At 49.0% G+C, this 21,804-nt stretch overlaps 7 protein-coding genes across 7 annotated transcripts; 3 read left to right on the top strand and 4 right to left on the bottom strand.

Moving 5' to 3' along the window:
- Positions 1 to 745: 745 nt before the first annotated feature.
- Positions 746 to 3,597, bottom strand: FTJAE_8688 (ribonucleoside-diphosphate reductase large chain; the record flags this gene model as incomplete). Its single annotated transcript, XM_037355530.1, has 4 exons — positions 746 to 789; positions 842 to 3,314; positions 3,368 to 3,525; positions 3,579 to 3,597. 4 exons carry the CDS (start codon positions 3,595 to 3,597, stop codon positions 746 to 748), a joined length of 2,694 nt encoding a protein of 897 aa, XP_037204224.1.
- A 953-nt stretch (positions 3,598 to 4,550) lies between these two features.
- FTJAE_8689 (DNase) lies at positions 4,551 to 5,860 on the top strand (the record flags this gene model as incomplete). The annotated part of the gene is made up of 3 exons (XM_037355531.1): positions 4,551 to 4,613; positions 4,687 to 4,864; positions 4,917 to 5,860. The coding sequence occupies 3 exons, from the start codon at positions 4,551 to 4,553 to the stop codon at positions 5,858 to 5,860; spliced, it is 1,185 nt and encodes a 394-aa protein (XP_037204225.1).
- An 89-nt stretch (positions 5,861 to 5,949) lies between these two features.
- Positions 5,950 to 7,467, bottom strand: FTJAE_8690 (trfA; the record flags this gene model as incomplete). Its single annotated transcript, XM_037355533.1, has 1 exon — positions 5,950 to 7,467. One exon carries the CDS (start codon positions 7,465 to 7,467, stop codon positions 5,950 to 5,952), a length of 1,518 nt encoding a protein of 505 aa, XP_037204226.1.
- Positions 7,468 to 10,782: 3,315 nt separating this feature from the next.
- FTJAE_8691 (regulatory cys-3) lies at positions 10,783 to 12,345 on the top strand (the record flags this gene model as incomplete). Its single annotated transcript, XM_037355534.1, has 2 exons — positions 10,783 to 11,077; positions 11,795 to 12,345. The coding sequence occupies 2 exons, from the start codon at positions 10,783 to 10,785 to the stop codon at positions 12,343 to 12,345; spliced, it is 846 nt and encodes a 281-aa protein (XP_037204227.1).
- A 516-nt stretch (positions 12,346 to 12,861) lies between these two features.
- FTJAE_8692 (uncharacterized protein) lies at positions 12,862 to 13,278 on the bottom strand (the record flags this gene model as incomplete). The annotated part of the gene is made up of 1 exon (XM_037355535.1): positions 12,862 to 13,278. One exon carries the CDS (start codon positions 13,276 to 13,278, stop codon positions 12,862 to 12,864), a length of 417 nt encoding a protein of 138 aa, XP_037204228.1.
- A 1,228-nt stretch (positions 13,279 to 14,506) lies between these two features.
- On the bottom strand, positions 14,507 to 16,727 carry FTJAE_8693 (aspartate aminotransferase; the record flags this gene model as incomplete). Its single annotated transcript, XM_037355536.1, has 8 exons — positions 14,507 to 14,525; positions 14,584 to 14,814; positions 14,869 to 14,948; positions 15,000 to 15,123; positions 15,211 to 15,223; positions 15,280 to 15,643; positions 15,705 to 16,180; positions 16,631 to 16,727. 8 exons carry the CDS (start codon positions 16,725 to 16,727, stop codon positions 14,507 to 14,509), a joined length of 1,404 nt encoding a protein of 467 aa, XP_037204229.1.
- Positions 16,728 to 20,107: 3,380 nt separating this feature from the next.
- Positions 20,108 to 20,623, top strand: FTJAE_8694 (uncharacterized protein; the record flags this gene model as incomplete). The annotated part of the gene is made up of 1 exon (XM_037355537.1): positions 20,108 to 20,623. The coding sequence occupies one exon, from the start codon at positions 20,108 to 20,110 to the stop codon at positions 20,621 to 20,623; it is 516 nt and encodes a 171-aa protein (XP_037204230.1).
- Positions 20,624 to 21,804: the final 1,181 nt, after the last annotated feature.

Raw genomic sequence — 21,804 nt, forward strand, 5'->3', positions numbered from 1 at the left:
TACAGTAATAATCGACGGCTCTAGACTAAAGTCCTGAACTACTGTAGTTCAAGTCTTCAAGAGCTGTCTGTAAATTGTGATAGACAAGGATATCCAGCTCCGTTGTCGAATTATCGATGCACGAGCCCGTAGACCTTTAACTTGCCTGGCTACGGAGTAGACTGTTGCTGATCACCACATTCAGCTGAGCTTGCATGTTCAGGTGTCGTGCCAACCACAAAGGTGCAGTCTCGATAGCGACAACGATCTTCGTCCAACTGCAGCTACCCTTGACTGTGTGCCTTTAGATATCAAGAAGAACGGGAAAGGCTTCGAATTCAATCGAAAACAATTACCTACTAACGCTAGCTCTAGTTGACTGCCACGACTATTGTCAACGCCCATCACCCCAGGTCGTCTCATGTACAGGCCAAAGTATCCATGGATTACAGAAAGCAACACAGAATAACGAAATATTCAACATCAAAATATTATTCAAATGCGCAAGCATCAGCATAAAATATCTAAGTCAATAACGACTGCAGCTCCAAGAGCAGACTTCCATGGTCTCAATATCATTAACCTAACAATATACTCCGGTATAAGCATGCCAAAGGGGGATCATTGCCGCCCAATATGCCCATACATAACCAAACATCAAATTACCTTTCCCTCGCTGTATCGTAGCATGCCCCCCAAAACATGTCTTCGTTTTCAACTCATCCATCGTCATAAGTACACGTGCGTAGACAGCTCTTGCTGTTTTCTAACCACTGCACATAATGCAGGACTCGGGATCCTCAATGCTGCCTGTTGCACGATTAGTATCTCAATTCACGCCGAAAGAACGTTTGTCACTCACACTGCAGGACGGCCTCCGAGTAGATATCGCGCTCACGATCCTCATTGTCCTTGTCTTGATCCTCAGACTGAGGATTCTTCTTGATGCCCAGCTCTTCTTCCTGAACCTTCTCGGCAGGCTCAGTGGGAAGAGCCTTAGGGCTGTCACCCTCCTCAACATCAGCCTTGATGGTGGGTGCACGTCCGGGTACCGTCGTAGTACCATTCAGGCCCTTGGCCGCATTGCCATTCAAACCGCTGTCTTGGGAGCCAGTCCTGCTACCGTTAAGTTCAGTACGTCCCATAGTTGAGGGGGAGGACATGAGGTAGCTTGAACCAGCAGGAGGAGCACGCTTCTTCAGAGGCTTGATCTGAGCCGAATTGGAATCGGCAAGCTTGAGAGCCTGCTGATCAACAGTGAACTGAATAGGAGCAGCAGCAGCCTGTGTACGAAGGTAGTACATGCCAGTCTTGAGGCCAAGCTTCCAGCCTGCAAAGTGCATACTGGTGATCTTGCCCATCGTGGGGTCCTTCATGTGGATGTTCAGTGATTGGGACTGATCAATAAAGGCACCTCGATCAGCAGCCATCTGGACGACCTGGCGCTGAGAAATCTCCCAAACAGTCTTATATAGGGCCTTGACATCGGCAGGGATGTTGGGAATGTTCTGAATGGAACCATTCTCAGCAATGATGCGGTTCTTCATAGCATCGGACCACAGACCCATGTCGACAAGGTCCTTGAGCAGCCAGGGGTTGACAACCTGGAACTCACCAGCGAGAACACGGCGCTGGTAGATATTGGATGTGTAGGGCTCGAAGCACTCGTTGTTGCCCAGAATCTGGGAAGTACTGGCAGTAGGCATAGGAGCAAGGAGCAGACTGTTACGGATACCGTGTGTCTTGACTTCCTCTCGAAGAGTCTCCCAGTCCCAGAGGTCAGAGGGCTTGACGTTCCACATGTCAAACTGGAGGATACCCTCAGAGGCGGGAGAACCCTTGAAGGTGGAGTAGGGGCCCTCCTCCTTAGCCAACTGCACGGAGGCAGTGAGGGCAGCGTGATAAATGGTCTCAAAGATCTGCTTGTTGAGCTCACGAGCCTCGGGTGACTCGAAGGGCATACGCAGAGCAAGGAAAGCATCGGCAAGGCCCTGAACACCAAGACCGATGGGTCGGTGGCGCATGTTGCTGTTGCGAGCCTCCTGGACAGGGTAGTGGTTCACATCGATAATCTTGTTCAGGTTGCGAATAACAACCTGACTGACCTTGTGCAGCTTCTTGAAGTCGTAGCAAGCCTCATCGTAGTTGATGAAGGAGGGCAGAGACAGAGAGGCAAGGTTACAGACAGCGACCTCGTCGGGGGCACAGTACTCGATAATTTCAGTGCAAAGGTTGGAACTTCGGATGGTACCGAGGTTCTTTTGATTGCTCTTGCGGTTGCAAGCATCCTTGTAGAGCATGAATGGGTTTCCGGTCTCAGTCTGGGCCTCAAGAATGGCGTACCAAAGCTTCTGAGCCTTGATGGTCTTGCGACCCTTGCCCTCCCTCTCGTACTTTTCGTACAGAGCCTCGAACTCCTCTCCGTAGCAGTCGGCGAGGCCAGGGCACTCATTGGGGCACATCAGTGTCCAGTCACCGTTCTTTTCAACACGCTTCATGAAAAGATCAGGAATCCAAAGGGCAAGGAAAAGGTCACGGGCACGGACCTCCTCCTTACCGTGGTTCTTACGGAGATCAAGGAAATCGAATACATCAGAGTGCCAAGGCTCGAGGTAGATGGCAAAAGCACCGGGTCGCTTGTTGCCGCCCTGGTCGACATACCGAGCAGTGTTGTTGAAGACACGAAGCATAGGAACAACACCGTTCGATGTACCGTTGGTACCAGCGATGTATGAACCAGTAGCACGGATACGGTGCACATTCAGACCAATACCACCAGCCATCTTGGAGATCATGGCACAGGTCTTGAGAGTATCGTAGATTCCCTCAATACTGTCGTCCTTCATATCAACCAAGAAGCATGATGACAATTGGGGCTGAGGGGTACCGGCATTGAAGAGCGTGGGGGAAGCATGCGTGAAGAACTTGCTGGACATCAGATTGTATGTCTCCAAGACTCGCTCGATATCATCACCCCAGATACCAACAGACACACGCATGATCATGTGCTGAGGCCGCTCGACAATCTTACCGTCAATCTTGAGGAGGTATGATCGCTCCAAAGTCTTGAAGCCAAAGTATTGGTATTGGAAATCGCGGTCATAGACAATGGCAGAGTCCAACTCCTCCTTATGTCGCATGACGCACTCATAAGTGTCCTTGGAGATCATGGGCGACGGCCGTCCGTTCTTGGGGTTCACATAGTGGTAGAGGTCGCTCACAACAGCGGACCATTGCTTCTTGGTCTGCTTGTGGAGGTTGGAGACGGCAATGCGGGCGGCAAGAATGGCATAGTCGGGATGTGTGACGGTCATGTATGCAGCAGTCTCGGCGGCCTAGGGGTCAATTAGCTTGTGTTTGAAGTGGTCATGATGAGTGAGTCACTTACAAGATCGTCCAATTGCACGGTAGTGACACCTCCGTAGACACCGGAGATAACCTTCTGAGTGATGGCCACGGGGTCAACGTGGTCCATGTCAAGACCGTAACACAGTCTCGAGACACGAGCAGTGATCTTGTCGAACTGGACACGTTCTTGGCGTCCATCTAATGAACCAAGTCAGTGATCATGAGTTCTCATGTTGCCAGATCATACATACCTCTCTTTCTGACGAACATGATTGCGGGTGAGGGAGGAAGAGGCGGGGAGGGCAGTTCGGATTTGAGGTTATAGCAGGATCTATTCCTGCTGATGGAGGAGATTAAAAGGCAGAAGAGCTTCCGAAGGGGTAATGACGCTTCGGTCAAAGAGAATGTGAGAATTATTATAAGATTCGTTGTATTTTGTTGTGGTTGTTGAGGAGATGAGAGAAGCAAATTTCGCGTGGATGGTCGAGAAGGTTTTAAGGGAGTCGCGTCCAGAGACGCGACGCCAAGTTCTTAGCGCGACAGACAGCGACAGGCAACGCCGCAATCCATTAAAAGAGCCCCGCCTGAAACCTGAGGCAACGCCCCGTTTGATGCTTTGACTGGTAGATATGGAGGGTTATGCTGGTGATTGGAGGGAGTTGTAGGAATTCACTTGACTCGTATGACTTTAATAAGGACAGAACTATTGCAATTCGTGGTTATTTCATACATTTTTACGCCTGCAATGAGCCAAATCTCTTCCTCCCCTTTCCCACATCGCGTCCTCGCGTCCCCTGTCATTTTACGTTGCTGCAGCGCTTGGTGGGGTACAGACAACGGCGCGAAATCACGTGAGTTCCATGCAGATTAATAATTGTCTCTTAGCTCTACGTAAGCAGGAGAACATCCGGTGGAATTGACTGAGCTTGGACCTTGAACTGAGGTTGACGGGAGGATGAGACTGTGAACGAAAACGTAGATCAAAGAGCCAATCATCGTTGTGAATCGAGACTTCCTTGCGGTTTTACATTATTGAGCCTAAAAAAAAGGCAGCTAGAGATTACGGTTGCGAGGCAGCAACACGTCAGTGACTCACGCTCGAGCCAAGCAAGAGAAGTTCAAGATCAATGACAGCGAGACCTCTCTTTCACTGCTTTCACTCTTCAGCACGAATTGGTTTCAGGTCTTCGAGTCTCAGATTTCAAGCCTCGCAATTCCGCAACATGGCTTCTTCACCAACGCCTCAGCCCGTTGAGGGCTCCGGTTATAAACCTAGATATATCGATGTATGTCAATCACCCTATGTATCCGTATCCGTATCCGATATCAGATCCCGTTAACACTTAGCGTTACCAATAGATCGGTATCAACTTGACCGATCCCATCTTCCGAGGCAAATACCACGGCAAAGAGCGACACCCCGATGATCTCGATGCTATCATCGGAAGAGCCCGTGAAGTTGGTTGTACAAAACTGATAGTGACCGGCTCAGACCTTGGCAACTCTCGAGATGCCCTCACCCTTGCCAAAGATTATCGTAATCTCACCCCTGCTTATCAATCTGATAACACGACTAACATCACCCACAGCCGGAACTATCTTCGGCACTGCAGGCATTCATCCCTGTAGCAGCTCTGTCTTCAGTGAAGCGGGTCCTTCTCACGAGTCTGAGCACACAACACCATGTGATCCCGATCCTTCAGCTCCGGTCTCGGAAGAGCACCCCCCTTGCCCAACAAAGACCGGTAAACTCGTCAGAGACTTGACCTCTTTGGTGACAGAGGCCCAAGCATCAGGCCAGAAGAGCCTTGTGGCTATGGGTGAGTTTGGCCTTGACTATGATCGACTGCATTACTGTTCGAAGAGCATCCAGCTCCATTCTTTTGCAGCTCAGCTCCAGGTTGCTGCGTCGATATCTCCTCAGCTTCCCCTGTTTCTCCACTCCCGCGCCGCCCACAATGATTTTGTCCGGCTTCTGAAGGAGGCTTTTGGTGAGAAGCTGGAGAAGCTAGAGAAGGGCGGCGTAGTGCATAGTTTCACTGGCACAGCTGAGGAGATGCGCGAGCTGATGGACTTGGGTCTCTACATTGGTATCAATGGATGCAGCTTCAAGACTGCAGAGAACTGTGCTGTTGTCAAGGAAGTTCACCTCGACCGTCTCATGATTGAGACCGATGGACCATGGTGTGAGGTGCGACCAAGCCACGAGGGCTACAAGTATCTTATCGAGAAGAAAGAGACGCCCAATAACGAGACCCAACAGAATGGGACTGCCCCTGCCGCTGAGTCTACCAAAAAACCGCAAAAGCAGTCGAAGAGGAACCAGAAGAAAGAGCCCGAGGTACCGGAACGATACAAAACTGTCAAGAAGGAGAAGTGGGAAGAGGGAGCCATGGTCAAGGGACGCAACGAACCTTGTAATATCGAGCGTGTCGCCAAGATTATTGCAGGTATCAAGGGAGTCAGTATCGAGGAAGTTTGTGAAGCTGCATGGAAGAACACAGTGACAGTTTTCGGACTTGAAGAGAGCTAAGAATTGGCTGACCAGTCGTGCTGTCATGGGGGTATCAAATAGAGAAGAAAAGACATAGACCATGCGCCATTATAGATCCAACATTTGTTTCACATCCCCGAGCCCTTGTATCCACGTATTCTTCCATGCCTCACAAGTCCTGTTGTTACACCCTCTTCTCCTGTCATCCACCCCGGCATCCGCTCTCCATCTATTATGCCAGCCTCTACAAGTTGTCGTACGCCAGCCCATACATGTGTTCCACAAAATGTGACTTTTATAGTCGGTGTCCATCGGTCTGACGAGGTGGCATCGTCGTTGTCCTCTTCTGCTGCGATATTCGCCTCTCGAATAACAGCGGTAATCTTGCTCTTTCGTCGATTCTTGTTCCCTGTCGTGGCACCATCATCATTCTCTTCTGTATCACCAGTATCTTCACTTATAGAAGGAAATGGATCCTGTATGACGATGTCAACCTTTTCCACTCCTTTACCATCAGTGACAAGACCTGAATCGCCGAACCGAGCCTTGGCAACCAATTTCGATTTCTTTGCAACTCGTTCAGATTCAGCGAATGACACTCCTCGCTTTAGACTGAGACTTGAGGACGATGATTCTCGAGAGAGGGGTGGAGTTGGAACAACGGTATCCAATGGAGATATCTTTGTGGCTTCATTGGAATAGATGCTCCAGCCACCTCCTGCAGAGTTTGTGCGTCCAGACCCCTTCTTTTCTAGAAGTGCATCCAAGTTCTTGCTTTGAAGGTTTCCTGATTTGAGAGTGTATCGTTCACGAGGGCGTGAGAGAGCCTTGGGTACCCCATCCACGATTAAGCTGTGTAAGCTCTTGGACTCTCCTGAGCCAGCGTTGCCTGTAGCCTGCGATTTCGTAATGTACAAAGCAGGTGATCCATCAGGAAACGCAATGTACACTGTCCTTGAAGAGTCGAAGTTTGTTGCTGTGCCATTTGGGTTTCGACTTGAAAGAGCAAAATCCGTGTTGTAGGGTGAATCTATGACAAGAATGCGCAGCAGTAGAACGGGTATGGCCGTAGGTCGGTGAAAGTGATAATGTGCCTTGACGTCAGGTAGCACATGGGTTTGAAGATTTTGGAGAAACGTTGATGGATGAAACCGAGGTACTGTCAAACTTTCTTGGTCGACTCTGAGTACCTTGTCCTCGCCGGCATCTTGTGAAGGCTGCTTTAGAGGCAGAATCTGATAGGCTGACCATTTTTGAGACGTTGGGTTCTGTTCGAAATAGGCCATGTCGGCCATGGCTAGTTGATATAATGTCAGGCCAAGTCTCCAATCGCCCTCAACAATACGACTGACAACACCTCTCTTTGACCCTTTTTGATGCTGCATATCGAGATAAAGTTGTTGTAATTCGTCAATACTTTGACAAGGGGGGTAAAGATCGTCATTTTCTTCATCGTCGTCTTCATCCCTCCTCTCGATGTAAGGAATAGAATTCGGGAGACTCTCATCGTCAAGCCAGTCTAGTGCCAGGGAAATAAGAGACTCTCGAGAGAGTCTATTGAGACTCTTTACAACAGCAGGATTAGATGCATCCACTCGCAATGATGATGGAAGCCTGGACTTTGTTGGGATAGAGAAGCGGGCCATTGTTGTTTGTTTGGTTGTTTGTGTTTACAATGGTAAAGTCACAGTAACCATTTGAGATGTTGAACAAGGCATACGTTGAGCAAAAACGCAAGGCTTGTCCCCTTGATTATCGTCTAACTGGATTGTGTTGATCAATTGGTCCTTTAGGCAGATGAAGTCGATAAACAATGCTTGAACGCTTCGATAACACGCGATATTCGCTTTGGAGTCGCGTCTCAAACCAATTCCAATCAAGCACTATTGAATGCACGGACCAGCAATACCTAAGTCTCCCGTCGACAGAACATATCATGATCCGATCACGTGTATCATCACGTGAGATACAAATGCCATCTTCCTACAGAGTACATACAACTTGAACTACGGCTTTATGTATTCACAGAGTGTGAAATCGGTGGAATTCTCAATTTGCCTAAACAGCTTCTGAGTGCATTTGCCGCTTTTCTTCGGGCAGGAAATGCTCCTTTCATAAGAAGTCGAAACCGACGACTCGGCTCTAACGATGGGTCGACTCGGACATGATCGTGAGCCGACTCGGAGAAGCTAGTTGATTGGTTCAGACTTTCCAGTGCCTCATGGCTTCTTGTCACAGAACCAGACCAGATAACCGTGGTTCCACTACCAAGGGGTTGGCATTGGCATTCACAGGTTTGGTTCCGACGCGAGGACGGGCTGACTGCAGGGTCCAATAAGCCCTGATGGAATTTACCACCGGAAGTCATCACTCATCTTGACCTCGATGTAATGGGGCAAATCATTGACGACACCCGCGGGCCGCGCTGGGAATTGATTTTCTGTGTCTGTTGAGAACTCTCTCTGGATTGGCTTCCTAGCTTCACAAATGCCCCCACGTAGTCGATGGGCAGGGGCTATGACGACAGGATCCTGCAGATCTGTCCGGCAGATTTTTCAAGACGGGCTAAGGATTGAAGGAACAAACGCATCAAGGATCGTGCAGTGTAATACAAGTGATGCCCTTGATGCCTCACAAGGAACACCAACTCCGAGGTGTAGCGGAGTGCAATAAGCCCGTGGTAAGCCTATCTCCAGAGCCTCAATAATATGTGTCATAATTTTCTTCTAGTGACCTGGGGCCGCAGACAAGCGAGTCGTGATTCAAGCCGGGGACACTTTCTTTTTGGAGATTGAATGAGAAGGATTTCCACAAGAGATCCATTTCATTCCTGAGGCCCCAATTTTGACGGGGAGTTCGGGAAATGTCCGGATCCTGGGACTCGACATCGGCTCAACTCAAAGGAATCTCGCCGACCAACAAGAAGCTATTACTTGAACCAAGAGGTTTACGGTTGGATCATGATTGATGACTTGACTTTGCCCACGCGCAAGCAAGGGATGACCTCCACTCGGTTCCAGCTTGCAGCCGCAAAAGCGCACGAGGGACCCTTGAGGCGGGATCATATGCAACCCAACAAACAAAGACGAGGACCTGTCAGCCTGTCTGGGACTATCACACTGCATGAGTGTGATGAAGACCGTTAACCATGTATACAAGTGGGGGGCTAGCCTAGAAACCTGTACAAGAACAGTGCCGTTGTTTTGCTTCTGAACTTTGGATGCTTGGTCTCGAGCAGACGAGGATATCTTTCCCAGTAACTTGAGCTTCCTCTCATTCCGAGGCTCAACTGCCGAATTTTAAAATGAAATAACCTTTGTGCGTGAATTCCGTTCACCGATTATTCGGCTCAGCGCAAAAAACTAGAGTTAGCGAAAACCAAAACAACAGACTTGTAACGATGCGGTTAGTTGAGTTTATTCGACTGAGCCAAAGAGCCGAACGAACTCCCCGAACCTGTCCGGAATCGCCACCTGCAGAGCAGCGAAAACGTTGCGGTGGCTTGGCCGATCGTATTTCCACGTTCCACGGCGCTCCAATTTTGCTGTTGTGTCGGGTGAAGCTCCCTGTCGGCTGTGACACCAACGCCAAAAGATGCACGAGTGGAGTGTCTCTTCGTCGCAGTTCATCCCTTTTGAGGTAAAGGAGAGCAAGCCAACCCACGCTCGTGTGATAATTTGTGAAATAATCACTCATTGGGATTGAGGGATTGGTGTTTTGACAAGGACGCCTCACATTCCGAAGCGGAGAAGGGACCGCAAGGAATAAGGACAACCCACGTTTTCAGATGAAAGCGAGAAAATCTGCAGATGAACGACAGGGGGCGGGGAGTTGAATTTCCACCGTGGCTGATGTTTTGTGTCCACTGGGTAGAGTAAAATTATGTGCTGTTCACACAAAGAATATTGCCAAGTGCAGTGTTTGAAGTGATGAGTTCCTTAACAGTTTAACAACATCAATAGATATTCGTATTCATTCCGTATGCTCTGTAGAGAAACTCCGTATTACTTACATCACAATTAACAGCCTGAAATGTCGTCGCTTGAGGTGTAGCCGTCCCCCTGTACCACTTGAGGGCTGGTGTGACTCTCTGGTTGGTGGTTGGCGTGGGGGTGAGAGGGGAAAATCCATGACGGCTGGAACCATCATCTGCGTGATTGTTAAGCAAGCCGACGGTCTCCAGGTAATACTCGCTCGGGGAAGCTTGGTAATCAGATTCTACACTATGAGCCTACCGATCATGAATACCAAGTTGAGAGTTATTGAGTTGCAAAACGGGTAATGAATTGGGTTCTGAATAGAGTTCTACAATAAATCAGATAGCAACAACAAAGAATAGGTCGCAACCAACATAACAAATCATCCTGAGATGAGTATTGCGACATTCAAAGACTGTGGTGCCATTCGCCGAAGGGGACCCATGTTCTAGGCTCACTCCAATCTCATCGCCAATACTCCGTACATCCATTACAACCCACTAAACCTCTAGGGGATGCCACCCACTATCCCACGAATTGTCCAGTGACTGCCCTCAGCTCACTACCCACTCCGTAGTGGCTTCGGCGGCAATCGGCCTCAACTCGCAAGTTACCTTAGCATCCACTTTGAGAAAACCGACTTGACTGCCTGTTCTTTCTTCCTCCACTTCCTCCCCTCAAGTTCCCCCAGAGTCAACCTCGGAATACATTCACTGTTAATTTCGATACTGGATTTCGACGACAACATCACCGACTTCGACAGCCATCGACTTGTGATTGTGGCTGTTACTGTCTTTTTTGAGTCACCAGGGCCCTGCTGCAAATTTGTCCATACAAAACCCCGCTCATTCTCGCTGAGCCGCTTTCGGAACCGGTACCGAACTAAAACCGTCGACCATCGATTGAAGGGACGACGAGGAATTCATATTGTCATTGGAGAAAACATTGAAAGAAAGAGTTATCAATCTCGATTAAATCGCCCAAATGTCAAACTTCAACGGTCGTCGCGGCCCCAATGTGTCGCAGTATCTCCGCGACCTCAACGCCATCAACCGTCAGGAGACTGCCCACGAGGAGCCTTTCAACATGGAGGAGGATCTCGCTCTTTTTACCAATACTCAGTTCTTCGATTTTGAGACGAACCAGACCACCGATTATCAAGCTCAACCTCTGAAGGTTGATGTCGAGGCTGCCCAAAGCACCTCGCCTTCTGATGGAATGACCCCGGCTCCCTCCGTTGTTGGCGACATCAACCCCAGCAGCTTTGATTTCATTCAGGGTGAGTTTCTACTATCTCTGCAGTATGGAATTTATTTCCCTATGGGCGCGCCAGGTTGAAAAGAGCAGTTGGAAGCATGAAAAAAGAGACAAAGATCGAGTCGAGACGGGAGCATTAGTTTCGACACAAAGCAGGGATTTTGTTGATCAATTTCTATGCAAATATGCCGAGGATGTGCTCATATCCGTTTTGCTTCATTTTTGTTGCCGCTCATGGTTTTCCCTTTTCTCCTCCAAGCGTATGGCCACTATCCAAGCGGATAGTCAAAATCCTGGCCTCATACACCCTGACCCTGAATTCGGTAATGAACAGCATCTCTACTGCTTTACTGGATATTAACCTTACTACCCCCACCTTCCGTTGAGAGCCCTGCTCCCGATGTGCATCACGCCCTTCTGTCATTGGGACAAGTTGTCCCCCGACGCAAGTCTACTTGAGTGTGGCCCGCCTGGGATCCCCAGCTCGATATCAGTGGCTGGAGGGTGGTGGTGTCTATGGTGCAATATCTCGTGATTTGCCGGCACTGATCACGACATCGACTTACACCCCTGCACCTCACAACCACTTCCCAAGTTGGGACAGCCTGCTTCCCCAGGCCTCAAGGGCCTATGCAAGACTATCTGTTACTCTTCAACTCTCAATGTCTACTATCTTCTTCTCGTCTTCGTCATGATACTTGACTCTCCTCGACATCAACTGACCATATTACGATGGCAGGCGATTTTAGCTTCCCCGACTTTACCAGTACCTACCCGTCCACTCCTTTGAACGGCTTCGCGGATGGTGCCCAGAACTTCCCTTCTATGCAGCCAAACGCCCCCACGGGCTATCAGCCCGTCCAGCAACAGCAACAAGCCTCCCATTACGGTCAGCAGGCTACTCCTCAGCCTTCATCCGAGAAGCGTGGCTCTGAGAGTGGCCCTGGTGCCGGCCGCGGAAGCCTCAACTTTGAGGAAGCCTCTCGCCATGCTGCCGAGGAGGACAAGCGAAGACGCAACACTGCTGCCAGTGCCCGTTTCCGCATCAAGAAGAAGCAGCGCGAGCAAGCCCTCGAGAAGTCCGCCAAGGAGATGTCCGAGAAGGTTTCCGTCCTGGAGAGCAAAGTCCAACAGCTTGAGATGGAGAACAAGTGGCTCAAGAACCTTCTTGTTGAAAAGAACGAAGGCAACGATGAGATCGTCACATTATGGAAGGAGTTTGCCGCGTCCAAGTCTACCGACAAGTCCGAGTCAAAAGCTAAGTCCGCCGTCAAGGAGGAGACAAGGTGATCCGACGTATAGCGTTGGGGAAGAGAATACGGCGACAAAGACGGGCGGCGTTCTGGCTCGGAGCATTTGGGGAAGGAAATGTGGCGTTTAATTCTGATCTTTTCAACAATGTCTGGGATACATGGTGCATGATGATGGGTCGCTGAGGCTAGCCATCAAGGCTGCCTTGTATAGTGCACAACCTAAAATATCGCGAGGTTTCGTGAGGTGACGTTCAGTGGATGACGATATGATGGATATACATGGTTGTTTGAAGGCAACTGATAGAGACCAGTCCCTGGGTTCGGATGACAGGACAAACTGGGAGGGCTTTTTGTTTTGCAATGATATCAACGGGTATACGATACATCGTTTCCGTAACTAGTTTCTTAAGGTTCAACACGTTCAAAAAGTCTAGTTTGCCTGTGCCTGTGAGAAGGGCCGTAATGTCATCTATTGCATCTAATTTCCAGCATCTTCATCGCTGTATCCGAACATCCGAGGGCCTCTATTATTCCTCATAGTATTAAATCGCCCTCATTTATCGGCATTGGTGTCTGACTTTTGCTCCTCCTCCGCTTTCTTAGCCTTGAGAACGTCCATCCTCTCCTTGTTCCTCTTTCCCAACAATCTCAACGTCTGCGCTCTCTCATGCTCAGTCATACCCGCCCAGTTTCCAATCCTACCCATAGTTCCATCTGTGTTTACCACGAGCGGGCCCATGGCGTCGAGCTTAACAGACTCGCCCACGCGAAGAGACGTCACGTCATCGCCCTGGTCTGCGGCGGCATGTTCTGGGGCTGGAAGAGGAAGTGGTGTCTTGTTGGTGTCCTTAGCTTCCCTGGGCCCTGTCTGCGTTTGCTGATCGTTGCTGGACATTGTACTGGAGAAGCGAGGTGCAAATGTAGTGTTGTATAGACGAGTGATTGTAAGACGTGGGAGCCGCTTGAGCATAATGTGGATGAGTTGGTATGGCTTCACTCGGTGAGTGAGAGTGCTTTGTGAGTAGACCAAAGCACAGAACTCCCACTATATGATAAGTCTTGCTTGAATTGACAGACTTTTTATGTGTCTGGCCAAGTCTGGGGGTTTCTACTGATGGATTATTATACTGAAAAGTTGAAGGACAATGTGAGAGTGTCGTGGAATAAAGTTAGGCGGAGGATAGAAAAAAATGGAAGCCGATAGAGTAGACCAGCCACTAAGAATCCCTGCGCCAATTCTAGAACTTGCCGCTCGATTGTCTTCCATATTGCAGCACCCAAACAACCAGAGTAGATCGAGATTCGACATAATTATCTGAAGATATCTTACGATAGCGCTTTGTCCGATTTCGCCTTTGCTAGGAGAAGCATTACAGTTGTTCGTACTGGCCAACTAGTCTACCAGAACACCACAAACTACTACATACAGTTACAGTGGGGGGGACTTGACCTCACATCAAGAACTATCCACAGCGGGTATCGTCCTTTCGGCCATTTTTGCTTGTTTTATAAAGAGATCGGGACTTTTGAGCGAGATGTGCGGGTAGATCTACGCCTCAGTGCAATGTCGCCATCACCTGAACTTCTGATAGGATTATCACTTTTGAAAGGCTAATTCAGGGTCTCATCCAAGCGGGAGCAGGGGCGATGACGAGCTGAGCTGGATGAGGGGACTTGAGGGCGGCATAAGGCGTGATAGATGCAGCTGCAGAGATGCGGCGGTCTAGAGTTCATGTGTGTCGTCTTTTATGCTCAGCGTGGGGTAACTTGCCAAAAGGGTGCTATGGATAGAGTATTTAGTCAGACCATGATCAAGTGATAGAGGACTAATCGTGGGGTGGGGTTCAACGAATATCAAAGAGCCCGAGATAAGGACATTTCATTAGGAGAATAACGATGAATGCAACTGCCTGAGACGATCTAGCAGACCCCTCCATCTATGAAAGAATGATTTCTTCCAACGCTAATTCTTGTGTAACCTCAGCTTAACTCATGTTCCACTGCATACATTCGTCATGCATGGCAGTCGTGACTGCATATCTGCTGTCTCTGTGAGATAATACTCTCTGTGGGATGTCTCAAAACCGTCAAAGCGCAAAGCCCCTCCACAAACCGGCTCGGGCAATAAAACAACACATAGCTCATGTGGCCGAGCCAAACTTCAAGCAAGCCGAGTATTGCTTGTTTTAGGAGAGGACTTAGTTGAGCTTTCGGTGCCTACAGCATGTTAGCTCTGTGACTACTATGACGAGATATTGGTGGGAGTAGAACTCACTTCTGGACAACACGTTCAATGGCGTCCATTCCCATCTTTAGAACGTCCATGCGGGGACCGTATGAGAGTCGAACGAAGTGATGGCAGGGAGAGTCGAAAAGATCACGACGGCGTGAAGGGTTAAGATCGAAAAAGATTCCAGGCACCACAATAACCTTCTCAGCAAGACAGGCCTGGAAGAAATTGAGGCCATCGGAGATGGACTCGGGAAGACCCTCGAGATTGAGCCAACTGAGAATCGTTTAGAGCCGGTGAAATGAAGGCCAAGTAGGTGTAGTGACTTACAGGTAGAATGTCGAATCCGGCACGTACTTGATGATGAATCCCATCTCCCGCAGGCGTCGTACAACGAAGTCACGCTTATCCTAGGAACAGTGAGCTTTCCGTGTTCTCTTGGTGCGCATCTCAGGACCTACTCTGAAGTGAGACTGAAGGTGAATCATCTCTTTCTTGACCAAACTGGGCTCAAGCATAGGAATAGCAGCTTCCTGGAAAGGATGAGAGGCACCACCGTCCAGGTAAGAACCGCATGAACCGATGCTACAAGTATGTCAGTCAGATATGGCAGAAAAGGGGCACCAACAAAAATGGCTCAAAAGATTTAGAGAAATTCAGGATTGAACGTACGCATTGATATATTCTAGCAGGACAAAATTAGAGTCTTTTCTTGGTATGTGGATTGTTTGATGTGCTTACCCTTGGGTCCCAGGATCCAAGCAATTCTCCAACCGGGCAGACGAAAGCGCTTGGTGAGACCATCAATGATCAGAACGTCATCTTCGTCGACGTCATCCACGTTCTCAGCCGCTGAGATGGTCGACCCATCGCAATTCGATGTGTAGTTGTATCCCGAGTAGAACTCGTCGCTGATGAACGTGGCTCTGTCTCGACAGATGTCCTGGATCTCCGCAAGCTCCGGATTGGCGATAACACGACCGGTGGGGTTACGAGGGTTAGAGGTAAGAATGACAGAGGTACCACGGGCAATTTCCTCGGCAATCTTGTCAGGGTGAATGTGGTAGCCGTCCTCTTCAGCCAGAGGGACGGGAATGGCGGCAAACTGTGAGATTTCGTCAGCACCCCACCATCAAGCATAGATTTTTCGCTAGAGTAAAACGGACGTTCTTGAAAAGACTCAGCATCTCATTGTAAGCCGTGTAGTCGGGCAAGAAGAAAGACAGGTATGAGTTGCCGAGAACCGCGGCGATACGGATGAGACCAGCACGGCCGCCAGGAACGATAGCTACGTTCTCCCAGGTGTATTGACTCTCCTTACCCTGACGGTGTTCCTCATTGTAAAGTTTGGCAACCGCCTCTCTCAAGGGTTTGATACCAGCGGTAGGGCCATACTCTCGGCCAGCCATTGAAATGTTGATGGTCTCGGGTCGGGGGAAACAGCCCTCAATGTCATCCTCGACTTCAGGGGCACCCTGGCCAAGATTGGCCCATGATTCAGGATCCTCGAGGTATCCATACTCAGAGGCTCGCTCTGTACACCAGATGACACCAGTGGATGATCGGCTGGCATCGAGACCAGCATGAGGCATATGTCCCTCATGAGCATTTCGGAACTGACGATGAACCTTGGATTGGAATTCTAACAAGATATTGAATTAGTATAATGCGATTGGCTACAGTTGTTTTCATACAATATCCCTATCGCGTTGGGGAGTTGAATTATGACGTTGTGGGGCAGCTCAGAGCTGTAGCTGCAGCCAAGCTCCTGTGTAGCTCATGTAAGGCGGATTTGGAGGGGTTCAGTCCACGGAGGGGCAAAACGGCAGGGATTGTGAGGGACAGAGAGGGGAAGACCGCATCGGTGGCGCCGGTAGTGAGAGCGAAAAGGCGGGACGGTGAGGGGAGGTAAGAAAACGGTGAAGAGAGTAGACGAGGCTTTCGTTGTTGATTTATCGTAGACAACTCGTCAAGTTGGAGAATGTGGTGTTGAAGTAGTTGGAGCAACTCCTTCAAGATAGAGAGGTGCAACGTTATAGCGAGAAGCCAAGCTCCGGAACAAAGAAGCCACAGACGAGACACAAGAGCTTACCGTTGGTTGAAGGCTCACTTGTACTGAAACGTCGAGTGAGTGTCTTGGGTGCGCCAGTATGGCGGTTGATAGAGAACTTGCGTCCACTGAAAGACATGATGGCGATGTGAGAGAGGGATAAAGAGAAGAGAGTTGATGAAAGGATGGAGTAGTATTTGATTAGGTAGTAGTAGTAGTAGAGGTGGTGGTTCCTTAGCAGGACCAGGTTAGGTAATGGGAAGCTGGGCAATATGGCTCTAGTGAGGCCCAGTCATGCAAGTCACAATAGTCGCGACAGCCGGATCAAGATGTCGGCAGGGGAAGAGATGGTCTATCTCAGGAAGAGGAGAAAGAAGGGAGAGAGAGGAGGAAAACTCAGTGTGGATGTTTACGGGGGATTAGATATAAGTGCAAAAAAAAACCAGTAATGGCCTTGGTCACTAAAGCACAGAAAAATTCGGGGGTGGGACCTCTTAGGTTGCCTCTCCAGGTACTGTACCACCGCAGGAAGAAAAGCAGAAGAAAGGAAAGAAAAGAGGCCATTCAGCGACTAGAAACTGTAAACAGTGCCTTGTCAGTTGGTCTGTGAGGCCCCAGGAGCCAGGTGCCAGGAGCCAGGTGAGAATTGACCTGGGGCTGCAAGGTGAAGGAGGTTGTGAAGAAAAGAGCTGCAATTGGATTGGGCTGAATTGTATGCATCATGCATCACCCGTAACGGAAAACGGCATCTTTAGAGTCAATTCTTTGGCTGCGTAATTATCGTGTTGCGTGTCGAGGTAACCAAACTTCGCCCCAAGATCGAACATGATCGCCCAACAGCTCACACCGAGTGACCAAAGGAGGACGCATAATCTCTCAAGCATGCCACTATTCGCAGCTTTGACGTTCCATTACAGCGTTAATCCTGGGGTAGATGTCCCCCTTTTCGCAGCCCGATGCGACATGTCATGTCGTTTGAAAGTCGAGACGCTTCTCTAACAGATATGCACGTTGCCAGCTCTGCCCAATCATTGGAGTTTTGCCCTACTTTTTCAAGTTTTCTCTTTCTATCATTTGGCCCCCGCGCAATTATTTGAAAGCTCCCGTCACTTCAATGACAAGCAAAGTGACGTACGTACTGCTACTGTCCATTAATGCTAGCTCAAGAGCTTAGGTGGGGGGTAATATTGAGGTGAGCAAGGAATTCACCTCAGTGCACCGATCATCCTAGGTAGTCAGAATAATAAGTTTAATTCCTATTATTCCTTCGTTCAGCTTCTCTTCCCTCATATCCTGCCCAATCTCAACCTGACCGGGACGTTTGAGTCCGGCCAAGACCCGCAAACATTGGCATTGTGACGATCTCAGAGGGTCTAGCCTCGATATCGTTACCTAAAACCCCAGTTTGGTCTCTTCCCTTACCCACAGTGTCTCCGACCCCAGGACAGCGAGTCAAGCTCAACACCAACTGGTCCGGAGCTTGGACTGCCGGCCCGGCCCCCTAGCTTCAACTTCAACTCCAACACAGTCAGAACCTCAGGGCTGATGTCTTTCGTCCATCCAATGTGAAATGTCGCGCATCAGATCAAAAGGGAAGCTCGGTGAGAACCCGAGCCTGAAACACTCTAGAAGCTCGCTAGAACATCCAGAACAAGATATCTTGTCCTGATAGAGCACAAGGAAGCAGCCCGGTTGGTCCCGATCTCGCGGGTCCGTGAGCCTCGAGAGACCACTTACAACTTGTCGAATCATGAGACAGACACGTTACCAAGACATCGTGTGGAACGTTTTTGATACCGACGAGGGTTGGTATCTCCATGCTCACCGTGCTCACCTAGACTGCGCCGCGGAACGAGACGGCCTCGCCGTATAACGGCGATACGCGCCGAGACTGCTTTGATTATTCGCGCAAACGCATTGAACTGACAGGCATAAAAGACAGGAGTAATTGAGATACGTAGCAATATTTCCCCAGTGAGTTGGCAATACCAAAGTCTTGGCAAGAACTTATATAGATTGGTGAAGCTCTAGGGTATTTAATAATGCTTATCTGTGTTTACAACCAGCTTGCTTTACTTGACAATATCTTGACAAACATAGGCCAAAGCAACAGTGCAGGTAAGAAAGGAAGATAGCGTTCAAGATTGTCTGCTCAGGTTTGTTTTAGTACGTAATACACTTATTCATGTCAATTTTCCTAATATTTGATCCACATAAACAAAAACACAAGCTACCTCATTAATGAACGTCCAGCGATAGATTTCACACGAATCTATATGACAGAAACATCGTATATCCTAGGCACTACTAAAATACACCTCTTATATACGAGACTGCCTATTGCACTCAGGTCCTTATGCATACCTTTACTGACTATCACTGCGAGATAGAAAGAAACCGCTTCTATAACATTCTCGGCTAGAGAGATACGGGTTGTAGGTAACACAACTCCTACTTCGAAAGAAGCAGTTTCTTCAACATAATTATACATATGCTATTACCAGACCGGAAATATTCTTAAGCAAGAAACTACACCGCTACGAATAACAGAAAAACGCCTTACTGCCCTGTCAAAATACTTGATATGAGCAGGACATGCGTGTTACAGATGCGCTCGTCACGCTCAGTACTTCACATGAAACACACAATATTCAGTTCACAATGACAAACAACAGAAGAAATCGAGATATGCGGCTGCGGTAATCGCGGTGAGATCCAGTGAAACTCACCCGGCCGCGCCCTGAAGGCTTGACGAATGTCGCAGAAAAACAGCCCTCCTGTGTGGTCAGGTAGTGATTGCTGCATACAATCGCGAGGGCATGCTCGACACCAGCGACGAGCCTCATGAAGTACCTGTCTATGGCACCTATTTTAACAAGGCCTGGACACCAGGGAATGGGGGGTCGAAGGTGACAAATGGGGACATGAGGATTGTCTGACAATATGTGCGTGCCAGCCGCCTCTTTATCCCCCGAGACGGAGCAAAGCATATGCCAGACCATCTGCCAGTCGAGATCCCCGGAGAGAGCGCAACGCCTGCAGTCTATGTGGGTATCTCGGGGGCCGCCATCCAGCATGTGTTTATGCGGGACAAGACCAAGGTCAACGAGGTCTCATTCGCGGACAACACGGAAAGCTTCGACCTGATAACTGAGTTTCCCAACGTCGTGGCGGGGATCAACACAATCTTCCATGAAGGTTGCACTGTGTTCGGAAACATTTCCCGGCTTCAACGATTTGTGAAGGATAAGGTCGCAATTTTCGAGGAGCAACCAGCGCCAATGGCAAGACTCGTGCGCCAGAACAACCGAGTGGACTCGATACCAACAAAGCCGGTAGCCACGTTGTCTACCATACTTCATGGCTAAGAACTCTGATAATCTGGAGTCGGAGATGTTGGGATAATGCCAGAAGTTGACCTGGAGATGACTAGGCGATTAGGCTGGGAACAGATGGGAGGCATCGAGGCACAGGTGCCCATCAACCATACTTTGTTCTCGCCTTGGAACGAGGAACAAGATGAGACTTAAGTTGGCACTGCGACTAGGAAAGAAGCTCGAAGACTTGATCTACGACACAAACCAAATGGTGTTCAAGTGGGACGGCATGATCCACGAGCTCATGAATGCAATGGCCGAGGGAAGTCTACCAAACGTGGGTGATATAGAACCGGTCACGACCAACGGCACCGCAACACAGGAAACGACTATCGACCCAGAGGAGCCTCCCGTGTCGTCCGATGACCCTTTAGACGCCAAAGAACTAGAAACCTTGGACCCGCACCGAGCGCGCCAATACCACGACGCAACCACGGAGTTCATCGTTCGGACTGTCGACTGGAAGCCCCTGATCGACACACTCAACGTAAGGAGGCCAATACAGGCTGAGGTTTTGTCAATGGTAGAAACCATGTGGGATGACTTCGGCGAGGAGGCAGCAGATGGCGCCCGTCTCTCAAGAGTAGATCCTAAGGAGATTGACGAAACAACCAAGTTCCGGCTCATCTCGAGACTTTTTACTGTCATTGCACGCTGAGCGGATGTGTTTATCCGCCGATGAGGAGGGTGAAATAGATGTGGTTCAATCCTGACTCGAATTACCATCAGGATAGGACATGAAATTAGAACAGAAATCATAAATTTTATGCCTTACTTGTCTAACTTTGGGATATTTAGCTAAATCTTTTATGATTTAGGATAGTCTTAGACCTAAATTCAGCAAAGATTATTCCCATTGTTCACCCTTTCACCGCGGAGTTGTAATGATAATTTGCATGGGTGTCCTTGATAACCCATCAGGAATGTTCTCCAAGGCAGTGAATTGGAAAGTCTCATGAACTTGTGAGAGTGTAAGCAGAAAGCCGGCGGGTTTTCCTGCTGATGGGTAATTCTTTTGCAGTGCCATGCTAGAGGTATCCTGACGAGCTGTCAGAAATTCTTCCCTGCTTAGAGAGGCAGTCGCTTATCGCCATGGCTTGATCATGTCTCTTGGAAGGATCAGCATGGATGACAATAGAAGATCAAAGACTAATTCATCATATCAGTGGTGCATTCGAAGACATAGCTTTTATTGAAGGTTGAGGAGAAGTCATCACAGAAGAGAAACCTATTGCTTCAAGAAACCAAATTTTGAACTTCCTTTGTATCAACACTTCAAATAATAGAAGGTCATTCTGCAGGAGGTCACCTGCAGGCATGTATATAAGGTAAGTCCTCCAGGAATGGAATGAACGACCTGATGAGGATGTGAACATTCAGGCACGATGCAACCCCGACTTGCACTTTCCAGTAATCATGTCACTCAAAGGGAAGGTGCTCAAGCTCTCCACTCATGCCTTACTTCAGTTGCACCGCGCATAACTTTCTCTTTCACCTTTACACATTTGATCTTCTCCTGTTGAGAAGCTTGAATGAAAAGAACCATCTCTACCTTCGGTAATTCTGAGCTCCTTCGCTGGCATCGCCAGCTGTCCCCTGAAACGCAAAAGAAAGTATCCCCTCCAGCACAAGAGACTCCGTTGTGCTTTCGTCCCAAAAAGAACCGTGTGAACGACTCGTCAATATCAGGAGAACATTTCAAGAACAGATAAGCAGACTCAGAGGCGCCCTGCTTCAAACGACGGAACAGAACTCGACCCAAACCGAACACAACCATTTAGTGGAGTTACGACACCAACGTCGTCAACAGAGACGCACGAACTTTCAACGAGAAACACA

Source organism: Fusarium tjaetaba (genome assembly GCF_013396195.1).
Source record: "Fusarium tjaetaba strain NRRL 66243 chromosome Unknown NRRL66243_c0000190, whole genome shotgun sequence".
In the NCBI taxonomy this organism is placed as follows: domain Eukaryota; kingdom Fungi; phylum Ascomycota; class Sordariomycetes; order Hypocreales; family Nectriaceae; genus Fusarium; species Fusarium tjaetaba.